This window comes from Carex rostrata, chromosome 9 (assembly GCF_964058835.1).
Source record: "Carex rostrata chromosome 9, lpCarRost1.2, whole genome shotgun sequence".
In the NCBI taxonomy this organism is placed as follows: domain Eukaryota; kingdom Viridiplantae; phylum Streptophyta; class Magnoliopsida; order Poales; family Cyperaceae; genus Carex; species Carex rostrata.
Window position 1 is genome coordinate 12,039,678 of NC_135926.1, and position 14,986 is coordinate 12,054,663.

General features: G+C 34.4%; 1 protein-coding gene across 1 annotated transcript; it reads right to left on the reverse strand.

The window, feature by feature from the left end:
- Positions 1-231: 231 nt before the first annotated feature.
- On the reverse strand, positions 232-2,583 carry CAT5 (cationic amino acid transporter 5). The gene is made up of 2 exons (XM_078307871.1): positions 2,187-2,583; positions 232-1,758 (listed from the first exon to the last, which is right to left on the reverse strand). Exons 1-2 carry the CDS (start codon positions 2,545-2,547, stop codon positions 329-331), a joined length of 1,791 nt encoding a protein of 596 aa, XP_078163997.1. The 5' UTR covers positions 2,548-2,583; the 3' UTR covers positions 232-328.
- Positions 2,584-14,986: the final 12,403 nt, after the last annotated feature.

The window sequence follows — 14,986 nt, forward strand, 5'->3', positions numbered from 1 at the left end:
CTTGGAGATCAAATTTTATATCCTTTTGAATCTGTTTACTATTTATTAAAATAGATACAAAATTCAATAGTAAAAAATCAGCAGTTTTGTAAAATATTTTGTATGACAGAAAACATTACATTTATAATCTATTGTAAGGATAAATGTAAGCTGTACATATTTAGATTTTATTTTAGATTCATTAGTTAAACATCAGTGATGCTTCATGCATGTAGTATAAAACAAAAGAACCTTAATAAAATCATATCCGTCGTCCATTTTGCTTCAAGATTCTGGCAAGATCAACTTTCATTAATATCTAACACAACTACACAAGTAGAAATTCAAATTACCCCTTCACTGCAGCTTTCTCCATATCTGAAACCTTTTCAATGTGCAACCCTTCAGTTTCCTCACAATTATCATGAGCTACATCATAGGTTGCATGAAGCCCAAACAATAAATAATAAATAAGCATCACCCCAGTGCAGATCCCAAATCTGACAAAGGCTTCAGAGCCCAGAGACCCCATAAGGAACAAATTTGTAGCAATAGACAGTGAAGGAAACCATGGTACAAAAGGTACCCCCCAAACCTTTGGTGTCCTGCATTGTGGCAGGAACAGCTGAATCCCGAGTGTACCGGCAAACCACAATGGTACGGTCACAACATAACCAGCCCACCCTTGCTGACTCAGTCCCCAATAAGCTGACGTGGCAATTGACGATACGATAATTATTGACAAAAACGCGACAAGTTTCAGCATATGAGGTTTAGTCGATACGCCTCTTTGGTAGTATCTTCGTACGATAAGTGCCGTGGCCATCATCATAAAAATAAAAAGAGTGCTTATAGAGAGAAGACTTGCAAGTACATCAAGGCTAGAGAATAGACCGATACACGCACTTGCTACGGTAAGTAGCATGGTTGCATATATGGGGGTGCCGGTTTTGGGGTGCACTAAAGCGAAAATTGGAGGGATAATGTGGCTCCTTGCAATATGTGTTGTGTACCGTGCCTGACCGAGGGCCCCAACTAATAGTACCGAGGTCATCCCTTTCAAGGCACCAACTGCAACCAGATATTGGGCCCACTTCATCCCGACATCCTTGAAAGCCATGGAGTAAGCCGCACTGCGGTCTATATTGTAATACTTTTGCATCATGCTGAGGGCCAAGGCCATGAGGCAATAGACCACTGTGATAATCGACATTGAACCGAGCAACCCTAATGGTATATCCTTTGATGGGTTTCGGGTCTCTTCTGCCATCGTGGCGATGTTATCAAATCCACCATAAGCGAAGTACACGATAGCAGCCGCTTGAAACACACCTTTTACACCATATGGAAGGAAAGGAGAGAGATTGCTAGGGTTAGCATGGGAGAAACCGGCAACTATGATGAATATTATTATAACCGAGTGGACGACTGATGCGATCCAATTGATGTATGAGGTTTTCTTAGCGCTAATTATTGCAACGGTGGAGGTAGCTATGAGTACCACAACCGCAATCGGGTCTAAGAGATTGTAATTCTCAGCCAGGTTTGTGTGGATTCGCAATGAGTTTGGTGGCTGGTTTAAGAGTGTGGTGAGGTAGGAGGTCCACGATCGTGCAACTGCTGCTGCACCAATTATGCTTTCAAGAATTAAATTTGCAGCGGCTATGAATGCCGCGAAATCACCTAGTTCAACTCGGAGGTAAGCGAAGGAGCCACCAGCAACAGGGATTTCTACAGCAAATTCAGTGTAGCAGAATACTGAAAGCATGGCTGAGATCCCTGTGATAAATTAGAAATAATCAATTAATTGTTTGTGTGGAAATAGGTTAAGTTGGAAAATTGAATTTTCTTCCAAGTCAAAAGTGGAAACCACAAAGTGACAGAAAACAGCTTGTTGAGTTGTTATCTCAAAAAGTTTTAAAAATTTGTATTTATCTCACAAGAAATATCTTTCTTCACTTCTGTTTGTTTGTGTGTACTGCCTTGAGAAACTCTTTATAAAAAACTTTTTTCTTTATTTGTCAGAATGAAGTAGTCCTTGAATTAGGATACTCAACAAATTAACTTCACCATTTTCATTTGAAGAAGAGCTGATTTGGCTAAGAACAACAACTATTAAATTATTAAAATAAATAAAATGAAAGCAATTGTACATATGATTTTCTGATGCAAATTACTAGAGAGAAGACTTGTTAATTAACACTAACCAGATGCAACATAAGAGAGAACAATAGCAGGTCCAGCATGGTCATGAGCCTCTTGCCCAGTAAGAACAAATATACCGGCACCAATAACCGACCCGAATCCGAACCACGTGAGATCCCACCATGTCAGGCACCGTTTCATGTCATTCTCACTCCTTTTCCTCACCGCTCCTAGCTCGGCCGCATCGTCAGACCGACCCAGAAACCGGTCCCTGACCCGCAACGGAGTCTCTAGCAAGGCAGACCGGTACGCTGCCCAGCTCTGGAAGGATTTCTCTGGGAAGAAGTCCTGTTTGCTGCACCTCCAATAGCTTTTGGTATTTTCTCCTTTTGGAGGGTTGTCAGTGGATTTTGGCTGATCCATTGATTGTTTGATGACTTGGTGTGTTGTCAGTTGATCTGCTTCTGCAAGAAGAACTACTGGTACTGCTCCTAATATAGATTTGAAGTGACGCTTTTGCATGTATGCCCCTTATGATTCTAGAGTTTGCTTCAATGCCCTTGATTTGCATTTATTCTCCCTCTGTTTAAAACTTTAGGAACATTTTTTGCTGCAAATCATTGACACGTCAACCCATCTGCACTTAAATTATTGAATCATGGATAATTTTATATGATATCTTGTAAATTTTAATCAATTTTAAAAATAAATTTGCGGATTCATTAATATTTGGAGATATCGTGTATAACATTTGAATCAATTTAAAAAATTGATTCATCTTCTACAATAAAGTCAATAAAAAAACCTTTTGTTAAATTTTTTTAGTCATTTGTTAGAAGCTAAATGTTTATTAAGTTGGTTCAAACATGATACAAGTATTATTTAAGAAAGAAATAACGAATCTACAATTTTAATTAGTCAGCTTGAATTTTTTTTTAAGGAGGGTTCAAATGCCTCCATTTTTTTAAAGATTTTAAATGAATGTACATAAAAAAAATTAGAAGTAATAATAAAACATGCAGAGTCTGCACATCTACCAAAATTTTTATAATACCACTGTAAAAAAAGCCACAAATTACGAGGAATTTGAAAACTACCAGGGTCTCCAATTTAATATGCGACTGTATACTTGGGGCCGCAGAAAAATAAACAAAAAACACTATAATATATTGATATTTAGATTTTTGGGGGCCTCCAATTCAATTTGTGTCCCCCTTCAAGAATGAGATCGCAGATTGAATTAAAGGTCCTAATATTTTTCAAATTCTCAATAGTGTTTTGGTTTATACTTTTTTTTGAAATGATATTAATAAAAATTTTGGGCTCATCTGTAACATGGTCCAAAATATTGCACAATATATAAAACAGAGTAGTTGTCCAAAACATGTGTTGCCAATTTACAAGCAACACTAATATCTAATTTGAGTCGTCTACTCTAATTGCACATCCTCAATTCATTTACAGAAACTTAACTAACTTTTTATTTTTTTAGTAATTCGTCTTGTCTAAGAAAAAAATAATTTACATGTTTACAGAAAGGAAAAGATAACACATCATCAGTCTAGCTCTCTCCACATCGTTAATTTCCCTTTAATTACAGGGACTCAGAATCCTAAATTGTCTTATCCAGAAGAAGCATGCTGATTCCTCTATTTTTCAAAGATTCCAAAGTATGGATGGATAAGTGTGATCCCACATGGAAACCTGTTGCAATACTATGTGTTGACTAAATATATTGGAAAGATAATTATTTTGAGAGATCCACTTAGGGCTGTCAAAAAAGCTCGCGGCTCGCGGGCCGTGGCTCACCTCTAGCTTGCTCGTTCGGTAGTGGATTGAGCTGTTAACGAGCCAGTTTGGCTCAAGCTAGGGCCAAAATAAACGAGTTGAGCCAGGGGTCAGCTCGGACCGGGCCAGCTCAGCTCGTTAAGCTATAGTGGATTTAGGGTTTAGCCCCATATAATTTTAAATCCAGTTCCATTTTCAAAGGCGCAATTATGCAAAATTGATGTATTTTTGGTCTAAGAGTAAAGGATATGGGCTTCAGTTGCTTGAAGATGTGTCTGCTGAACGATTTCTTAAATTTTTTGAATGAGCTTTCTTATTTTTATATTTTTGAAATTGTATAATAGCAGCCCAATAAAGCCTAACGAGCCAGCTCGTCAGCTCGCGAGCTAGCTCAGGCTGGCTTGTCACGAGCGAGTCAGGAGTTTTTGGCTCGGATGACCTAGGTCCAACTTGCTCGGTCCAAGCTTGGGCCAAAATAAACGAGCCGAGCTAAGGCCCAGCTCGTTTACACCCCTAGATCCACTTACATTTTTTTGTGTTTTTGAAATCGGATTACACCTTATATTTTTAAAGTCCAAATAGTTAATTCAAACCATTCAATATAATAGATATATTAAAATGTCCTTGCAGATTAAATTTTGCATTTTTTTTTTGATATTTTTTACTATTTATTAAAATGGATACAAAAATTCAATAGTCTGAAAATAATGATTTTGTAAAATACTTAATAAATAGTAAAAAAAAAAATTCAAAACATGTAAAATTTGATCTGCAAGTACATTTTAATATATCCATTATGTTGAATGATTTGGATCAATATTTTGACTTTGAAAACTTTGAAAATGTAAGATGTAATCGGATGTTACAAAAAACGGTATAAGTGTATCCCTCAATTATTTTACACAATTACATAATTTTTTTACAAAAAATTACTTCTAAATACAAAATTGATAATTTTGAGGGGCTAATTCAGAAAATTTCAGTATATATTTATGTTAGTTACATAAGTACTTCACTTTTAGTCCATAACATAACGCTAAATATTTTGTAAAGAGCTCCAAAGCTCGTCTTAGGTTGCTGCAGCACGTGACTCGTAATTGGCAAACCCAATAATTTGCATGTGGTTGGTGAAGATGGAGCAGTCTTCAAAAATTATCCTAAACGAAGCTTTAGAGGATTGGACTAAGGATTGAATCGTTGAACGTTGTCCAAACGAGTTACTGTGACTTGTAAGTTGTAACGGACTGAATCTAGCTAGTTCCCTACTTTTATTCACTATTCACTAGTACACAACAGTTCATATCCTCTGCATTAACTCAAAAAGGAATCTTTTGAGTTAATACATCTAGACCGTCCGATCAGCTTTAAGAGTTGTGCAAATTAAATCTGTAATAATATTGATGACCCCTATGTTTTAGACGGACGCCGAATGAACTCTGTTTACAATCGATATTACTGCAAAACAAAACAAAGGATCATCTACGTACTGAACAAATAAATCATATCCTGTTGGTGTGTCACATTTTCATTTAGTTTATGTTTAAATTCATAGTGACAAGATATCCGAATTATATCCGAATAATTCATTTTTGGAATGATGCCGAACCGAAATGCCAAATTATTTGGTTGACCGAATTAAACCCAAATAATTCGCTAATTTTACGAATTATTCACGAAATTTTCCCGAATTTTTCCAAGAACAATTATTTTTTTTGCTCCCTTGCAGGACTGAGATTTCTGATCCGGATAATTCCGAATCATTCCCGAATTATACCAGAATTATTTCCAAATCACGAATTTTTGATCTCGCCGAACCGAACCTGAATAATTCATTTGTCACTATGTTTAAATTTGTGACAATACTCCAATTCTTGAGAGACTGTTCAATTGGTGTACAAAACATAGGCCACAGAAAATCCGAGTTGTAGTAGGAGACCAGCCCATCTGCCCATGATTGATGATTGCATTTATTTAAAAATACAACTTATCATTGATTGGGCAAGGTTTGGACTTGGGAGTTGACTTATATAATATATTATCCTTCAGTCTTATTCGAATTTTTTAGGTGAAATAGTTACAGAGACTGTGAGGAATTTAATTCCATTTAGACATAAAATTCAAAATTTGAAAATAACTTTCACTAGATAGTTAGAGAAGAGTACACATCATGACAACGATTTTTCAAGACAACATTTTAACCTTCCGATTGCTTGAGGATTGTGTAGCTTTAATCTTAAAATTTTCCCTAAAAATTGTACTGCAGTGATAGAGAAACTATAAATTATGACGAGTCACTTGTAATTTATTATTTGTTAATTTAGTAATTTGTCTGAAAATGTCACATAAATTTTTATAATTATTTTAAAAATCAATATTTGATCCAGTAACCAAAACAACATTCTTTGTGTGAAAGATTGTAGATTCAAAATCTGACTGAAAATTTCTTATCAATATTAGATATAATATTGGGCCCATTAATTTCTTATTGAGTACCTATATTTTTGCAATTGTAAATGATTGCTCTTTTTTATTTTCCTAATTTAGACTTTTTTATCATGTCAGCAAAATTTAAAATTATAATTTAGACTTTTTTATGATTAGTAATGCCGAAATAATTTTTAATACCATTTTATAAAAAAAACAAAACACTAATAAAATTGGGGAATTTGAAAATACCCTATACCATTTTTAATACCAATTTAATCTGCGGTCCCATTTTTACCTCCCAAAAATCTAAATATCAGTATAATCTGCGGTCTTCTGGGAATGGAGCCAACTTGATTAGAAACTAATAACTAATCCCTCCTACAGTTGTTTGTCTACTAGCTACAACTTGTATGATGTATAAAGTATAAACTAGTCAAAAGACAGCTCTTTATGTTAGTTTCTTCAAAGATATTTGGACCCTAATGCACGCGAATCTTGTTGAAATACGCACGCCCAGACAAAATATCTCTTTCTATATGCTTATTGCCACATGATCAGTGCTGATGTTTTAAATATTAATATTTAATACCATTTAACGAGTATTCGGGCTGAAAAATAGGAGTCCGGATCGTCTGCAATAACTCAAAAGAGCATCTTTTGAGTTAATATATATCGGCCGTTCGATTGTAAATGGAGTCCATCCGGTTTCCACTTAAAACATAGAGTGTCTTTAATATTAGTGTGGATCTGATTTGCACGAATTTTGAAGCTTATCGGACGGTCCAGATGCATCAACTTAGAAGATACCTTTTTTGAGTTAATGCAGAGGATATGGATTCGAAAAATAGCAGAGTAGCGTACTGTTTCCAAAAATATTAAAATAGACATAGCTACGGCTTTCAAAAAAAAAAAAAAAATTTAAAATAGATTAATTTGTTAAAGAAATAATGTGAAAGTTCCCTCAATTTCAAATATTTAGGCACCACTATTCTTATTCTCTGGTTCTGCTCTAATCCTCCACCTAAACAGGTCCGATATATATATGCGAGATATCATAAAACCGCTCCGCTGTAATGACTGATAAGATTGGTTCATTAACTGACAACTTGAGAAACTATTTCAAACGAAAGATAAGATTTCCTCCAATTTTTTGAAGTGTTGAACTTTTTTGGAAAGCGAAACAAGCAAATTCTAGAAAGGGAGAGATCGAATTGATGTGTACCCAGGCCCAATTTCGTGTCGAACAGTACTGACTCCTACACTGACACTGACTCTTACCTAAACCAGTCAATAGCATATTACCACATGCATTTGCTTATTCATTATTGGGCCGGTTTTATGGGCTTGGGTATTTTTCTGACCCATGTATTGGACCAAAACGGGGTTTTGGATTTTCAACAACTTTTGGATGAAAACATGTGTCAACCTTTAATTTTATTATTTGAGTGAGGCTACGGTACTCTGCATTGCAATGCACGGATCGTTCGATGTATTGGATTCATATCTCAGTTTTTAAAATTTAAATAGTCGATTTGAACCGCTCAATATCCTGAAGATCAAATTTTATATTTTTTGAAATTTTTATATTATTTTTTGAGATAATTAGAAAATCACTTAATCTAAAAATTTTGAACCATAAAGTAGCGATTTTCTACCTACCAATAAAAATAGTAAAATTTTTTTCAAAAAATATAAAATTTGATCTCCAAGTATATTTTCATATAATAATAATGTTAAGCAGTTCAAATCGACTATTTAGATTTTGAAGATAAAAATATAAATCCAATGCACGGAATGATACGCACATTGCAAAGTAACATAGCCTCACTCATATTATTTTATTAGAGTACTGTAACATCTTGGTTACAGGAACCTTTTATTCTGATCCCAACCTTTTAAGAATAGTTGGTTTGAATGCACTAGAGAATAGCTAGAATAGCTACTGTTGAGAATAGTAGATTAAGAATAGCTTAAAAAACTACTATTTAAGAATAGCGCTATTCGGAGCTATTCGGAATGTTGTTTGGATTGAATATTTAGAATAGCGAGAACAGCGATTGAACATTTGAGAGAGTATGTTTGCTATTCCAACTTTTTGTAGGAATAGTGAGAACAGCGAGAACAACGCTATTCTCGCTGTTCCTGAATATGTTTGAATGGATCGGAACAACACTATTCTCGCTGTTCTCGCTATTCTCGTTATTCTCGCTGCATCCAAACATACCAAATTTTGGTTACAGAAAATTTTCATGTTATTCCGATACCAACCATTGGAACCCTGTTATTCCTGTTATTCCTTTGAAATAACAGTAGATTTATTAAATTTAAAGTTAAAAAGGTATAATGTGTCCCCTACGTGTGCAGCTGGGATGAAATAATATCCAATCTAGCTTTAACACAATGACACCAACAAAATTCATGATCTGAAGCTCTCTATAAAGGCAGCAAAGAACTAAGATATATACCTTACTTGATAGCTCACATCTCTATGCGTTCAAAAGAGCCTCTCCTTAAAAAAAAGAGAGCCCCTTTTAAAGGACAATTCGATACCTTGCTGCTACTCAAGGAAAAGTAAACATAAGATAACAGCTAAAAGTAGAAAAAAAAGGAAAAACGATGCAAAACCATTAATAGTGACTAACAGTTCCATAGGCAAACAAAACAAAACAAAACAAAAATGGAAGCCAATCTCTGTGTGCCAACCCGGCATTTTCCGGCAATGCGCCATCATAAAACTGTTGTGGTGCATTCTAGCGTTCGCGTACCAGCATTACAAGCCAAGGTTGGGCCACCTCCTGGAGCCACTCGAGTGGCTGTGGTGGGAGCTGGTGTTGTGCTCGCGTGCGCATTGGGAACTATGTATTGGAAGAGGTAAGTAAGAAGGGAGAAAAACCAGCCAGTAGATTTTTAGGCCCCTGATAATTGGTAAGACGAAAATCATATTGATTTTGTAACCACCTGCCACATACTAGCTAATTGAGATATGATCTTATAATAACATACCACATTTATTTCCCTTAAAAATGGTCTTAATTTAGTAATTCAAAACAAATGAAAAACAGAGCTGACTCTGTCCTTGCATCATATTTTCCCTTATATGTATGATTTCCTTCTGTTCCCTACATTTTAAAATTGATGGTTTCTCTTCACAAGGTCCTGGCAAGAGACAACATGAAGCAACCAATTGACCCATTTTTTCATGTGGCTAATAGGGCTTGCGCACTGCAGTTCCCGATGTACCGTAGCAGCCAGACAAGTCATGTAGGCGGAATTGTTCAAATAAAGGAGCTGCATGATCTGCTGTCTGAAATCTGCATCAGAAAATTAGACCCAAAACCACCCCAATTAACTAAACTCATTCATGAATGCTTAGCTCAAAAGGTACACACACAAATCATATCAGATGATAAATCTTGAAAACTTAATAAGTTTAATAATTAATATCAGTTCAAGAGATAATATTAGTTCAAGAAAATCATTTGTGGATATGAAATAGTTGGGTGGCTTGACTTCCAACCTTTACTAAATTATTATTATTTTTTTAATAAAGTTCAATTACTTGACTTACTAGCCTGGGGTAGTCAATCATATAATTTGGTTTTTACTTGTAGGATGTCAAAAATGTCGATCCAGATCACATGACGAGCTTGCTAGAGGAAAAATTTCACCAAACAAAAAGTAGGGGGGAACATGAATACAACTTGGGCATCGTATTAATCCTGGCCCTGATCAGTGAGGTAAATTTTTTGCCCTAACACGATATCTTCCTTTCAATTTTGTGCAAAATAAAGGTGTAAAATACAGGAGTGGAGGCAGTCCGATGAGTCGGAGCCGATCCACAATAAGATTCGTAAGCATTTGATTTGTGTGAATCTTCATGTTGTTCTGGACGGACATCGGACATAATTTGGTCGGATGTCCATTAAACCGCCCCTGATTCCGTAAACACATGCATTACCATGGTGTCAAAGTGTATACACAATTTAGTTTCTATTTAATTAAAATTAGGTGTCCTTCATTTTAGAAACTTTCTAAAAGTACATCCTAATCTTCCAGCAAAACTAGAGAATGTTCATAATCCTAAATTCCTAATCTACCAGCAAAAATAGAAGAAACCATACAAACCGTTGATCTGTTGATTATTCTAGTTATTTGTTTCTTATTGTTACAATTTTATTTTTATTTTTTATTTTTTTATGTAGAAAGAGTATGTCAAAGCCAATAAAATTTGCAATCAGCTACCTATCCAATCAGATTTAGACAGCACGCCTCATCTTTTATTGGTCAGTTCACTTACAAGTTTGAATGCATTTTTATTTTTCCTATTGATGGTTTACATATACATTTGGTTAGTTTTTTCTTTTTTTAAATGAAACATGGAGGTCTAACTTATCAACTTTTTTAAACCCTTGTTTATATTATAGATGATTTTTTCACTTTGTGAATTTTAAACCTATGACCTTCTATACGAGAGCTATGTGCTTTTGCCACTAGACTAAAGACTGATTCTTTACTTGATTATATTATATTAATTGGTACTGTGCACCCTACGAATACCCACTGCCTACCACACTTTCTTTCATTTACAAATTTTAACATGAATAATTTTGTTTTATTGAGTATTTATAACACACATTCAATTTTTATGATACATCCAATTTAATTTTTAGATAGGACATGTATAAATCTTGAATTAATTTTAAATTTGATTGGTCATTTATGATAAGTTAATCCAACAGTTTTATTTTGACTTTTAAGTTTTAAATTTTTAGTTATTAAAATTTTTAAAAATGGAGGCATGATGGAGGCACAAAAAATGAAGGCATTTGAACCCTCCTCAAAATACCATTCAAATTAAAAAAAATAAAATTGTTGATGTGTCCTAAATTATTTAGATATGACATGTATCAATCTTGAATTAATTTAAAATTTGATTGGTCAATTATCATAAAATCATTTAATCTGTATCTTTAAAATTTTAAATAAAGGCTAAATGTTTTCAAATCAACTCAAATTTGATACATGTCCTATCAAAACAATTGAGAATACATTTATAATTTTCATTTTTACATTTGAATAATATTTTTTAAATAGATGTACTATAAGTGTTTGATGTGCCATAAAAATTAAATGTATGAAAAAATTATATATCTTCTTTTTTTTCATTTAGTGATGATAAAATGTTAGAGTCGTCAGCAATCCAAAAGAGAAGTAATTCAATCATAGTTACTAAAATAGAACATTTTCTGTACATTTCAACTCTGACATTGATTTGTAGGCTACAATAAATATGATGATGGCCATGGAGACCATGTTGCAATTCCCTAATGAAACCAGCACAGTCGACTTGAAGAAGAACCTAGAGGTGGTTGAAAAAGCATGGAAAGATTATAAAAGCAAACCTGATTTTCCAGCAGCGCCACCACCGACTACATAAAATAATTAGTTACTATTTCCATTTTGCATGGCTAGATATTGCTTCTGCTGTTAAGGATTTTAATGCGTTATTGAATAATTAATTTGTTTTAGTTATTGTTTGTATTAAAAGATCTAATTATAATTATTTATTGTGGAACTCATACGGTTATAGTTTATAATTATTTTCGTTGCTGTCATTGATAACACCAATTTATATAATTACTTGATTTAAAATTTTTGGACCATTCGAAAGTAGTGATTTTCTACCTATCAAAAATTAGTAAAAAAATTTCAAAAGATATAAAATTTGATCTCCAAGTATATTTTCATATGATAATAATGTTGAGTAGTTCGAATCGACTATTTATATTTTGAAGACAAAGATATCAATCCAATACACGGAACGATCCGCGCATTGCAAAGTAACATAGCCTCACTCATAGTATTTTATTAAAGTACTGTAACATCTTGGTCACAGGAACCTTTTGTTCCGATCCCAATCATTGATTTTTGTTGAGAAAATTTTAGATTTGTGCATGAAAAGAATTGAACGGTTAGGATCAGAATAACAGCAACAGATTTATTTCCCAGAAAAAGGTATAATTTGTCTCCTAAATGTGCAGCTGGGATGAAATAATATCCAATCTAGCTTTCATCTGAAGGGCAGCAAAGAACTAAGATATATACCTTACTTGATAGCTCACATCTCTATGCGTTCAAAAGAGCCTCTCCCAAAAAAAAGAAAAAAAAAGAGCCCCTTTAAAAGGACAATTTGATGCTTTGCTACTACTAAAGGAAAAGTAAACATAAGATAACAGCTGCAAGTAGAAAAAAAAGGGGGAAAAACAAGGCAAAACCACTAATAGTGACTAACAGTTCCATAAGCAAACAAAACAAAACAAAAAAAATATTAAAATGGAAGCCCATCTCTGTCTCCCAACCCGGCATTTTCTGGCAATGCGCCATCATAAAACTGTTCTGGTGCATTCTAGCGTACGCTTACCGGCATTACAAGCCAAGGTTGGGCCACCTCCTGGTGCCGCTCAAGTGCCTGTGGTGGGAGCTGGTGTTGTGCTCTCGTGCGCATTGGGAGCTATGTATTGGAAGAGGTAAGAAGGGAGAAAAACTAGCCAGTAGATTTTAGGCCTCTAGAAATTAAGCTTGTGAATTTTGATTTAGTAATTAATTTGCTACTTAGATACTATAAAAAGGAAAATGATGCCCCTGATAATTGGTAAGAGGAAAATCATATTGATTTTGTAACCTGCCCCATACTAATTGAGATATGATCATATATTAACATACCACATTTATTTCCCTTAAAAATGGTCTTGATTTAGTAATTCAAAACAAATGAAAAACAGAGATGACTCTGTCCTTGCATCATATTTTCCCTTATATGTATGATTTCCTTGTGTTCCCTACATTTTATAAATGATGGGTTTCATTTTTTTATTTTTTTTGGCAACCAAAGCCCTTAGGCATATCCTTTTATTACCAAAACAAGTATCCAAACTGGACATCAGTCACAGTGAAAATTTTGTTTACTATTTCTTGTCCCTTCATAAGGTCCTGGCAAGAGACAACATTAAGCAACCAATTGACCCATTTTTTCATGTGGCTAATAGGGCTCGAGCACTGCAGTTGCCAGTTCACTATAGCAACCAGACAAGTCATGGTGGAAATGGCGGTGCCGGTGATGACTCAGCAAGCGGAATTGTTTCAATAAATGAGCTGCATGAGCTGCTGTCTGAAATCTGCATCAGAAAAATAGACCCAAAACCAAGCCTATTAACTGATCGCATCCGTGAATGCTTAGCTCAAAAGGTATACGTCCCCGACATCGCGACGTGCACACAAATTTGGCTTCTGTCAGAAACTCAGAATCAATGGTTAATAAAGGCAAATAACAAGTAAAATATTAGATGATAAATCTTGAAAACTTAATAAGTTTAATAATTAATATATCAGTTCAAGAGATCCAATTAATATTGGTTCAAGAAAGCCAGCCTTTGGTTTAGTAGTAAATGCAATGTTCTTTGTGTGAGAGGTTACAAGTTCGAAATCTAAAATTAACAATCATTTGTGGATATGAAATAGTTGGGTGGCTTGACTTCCAATCTTTACTAAATTATTATTATATTTTTAATAAAGTTCAATTACTTGACTTACTAGCCTGGGGTAGTCAATCATATAATTTGGTTTTTACTTGTAGGATGTCAAAAATGTCGATCCAGATCTCATGATGAGCTTGCTAGAGAAAAATTTCCCCACAACAATTAGTGGAGATCATGATTACAACATGGGCTTCGTATTAATCCTGGCCCTGATCAATGAGGTAATTTTTTTTGCCCAAACACAATATCCCAAAATTTTTATTTATACCATATTAAAAAAAAAAAACCAAAATATCATGTTTTACTCTAAACCAATATGCGGCTCAATTCTTAGGGGGTTGCAGATTAGCTTAGTGACCGCCTAAAAACCCAAATAACAATTGTAATATTAAATATATTTAGGTGTTTGAGAGGCCTCCAAACCAATCTATGGCCTCTCAAGACATTGATATTTTTCAAATTCCCCCATAATTTGAGGTGTTTAGTATTTTTTTTATTTTTTTGAAAGAGAATAAATAAAATTTTTGGCACAATATCTTCCTTTCGATTATGTGCAAAATAAAGGAGTAAAATACAGGAATGGAGGCAGTCCGATGAGTCGGAGTCGCCCGATCCACAATAAGATTCTTACGCATTTGATTTGTGTGAATCTTCATGTTGTCCGTATGAATCTTGATGCGGATCAGATGGCTCCGAACAGACATCGGATAGAATTTGGTCTGATGCCTATTGAACCGCCCCTGATTCCGTAAACACATGCATTACCATGGTGTCAAAGTGTATACACAATTTAGTTTCTATTTAATTAAAATTAGGTGTCCTTCATTTTTGGAACTTTCTAAAAGTACATCATAATCTTCCAGCAAAAATGGAGAATGATCATAATACTTTCTCTCTCTCACAACTCCTTGAAGACACTTCCTTGTTTAAGTAGCAGAAGAAACCGAAATTTTTATTTATACCATATTAAAAAAAAAAAAAACTAAAAAATCATATTTTGAAGGGCTTCGAAAAACACCAGGACTTCCAAGCCAATATGTGGCTCCATTTTTGGAGGACTGCAGATTGGCTTGGTGCCCCCCCAGAATGGAGTTGCATATTAGCTTGGAGGC

Bases quoted from the DNA above. Each gene is read 5' to 3' on its own strand.
- CAT5 (XM_078307871.1), bottom strand. From the start codon at position 2,547: ATGGATCAGCCAAAATCCACTGACAACCCTCCAAAAGGAGAAAATACC. The intron at 1,759-2,186 runs GTTAGTGTTAAT...AATTTATCACAG, and splicing joins TCTCTCTTATGTTGCATCTG to GGATCTCAGCCATGCTTTCA.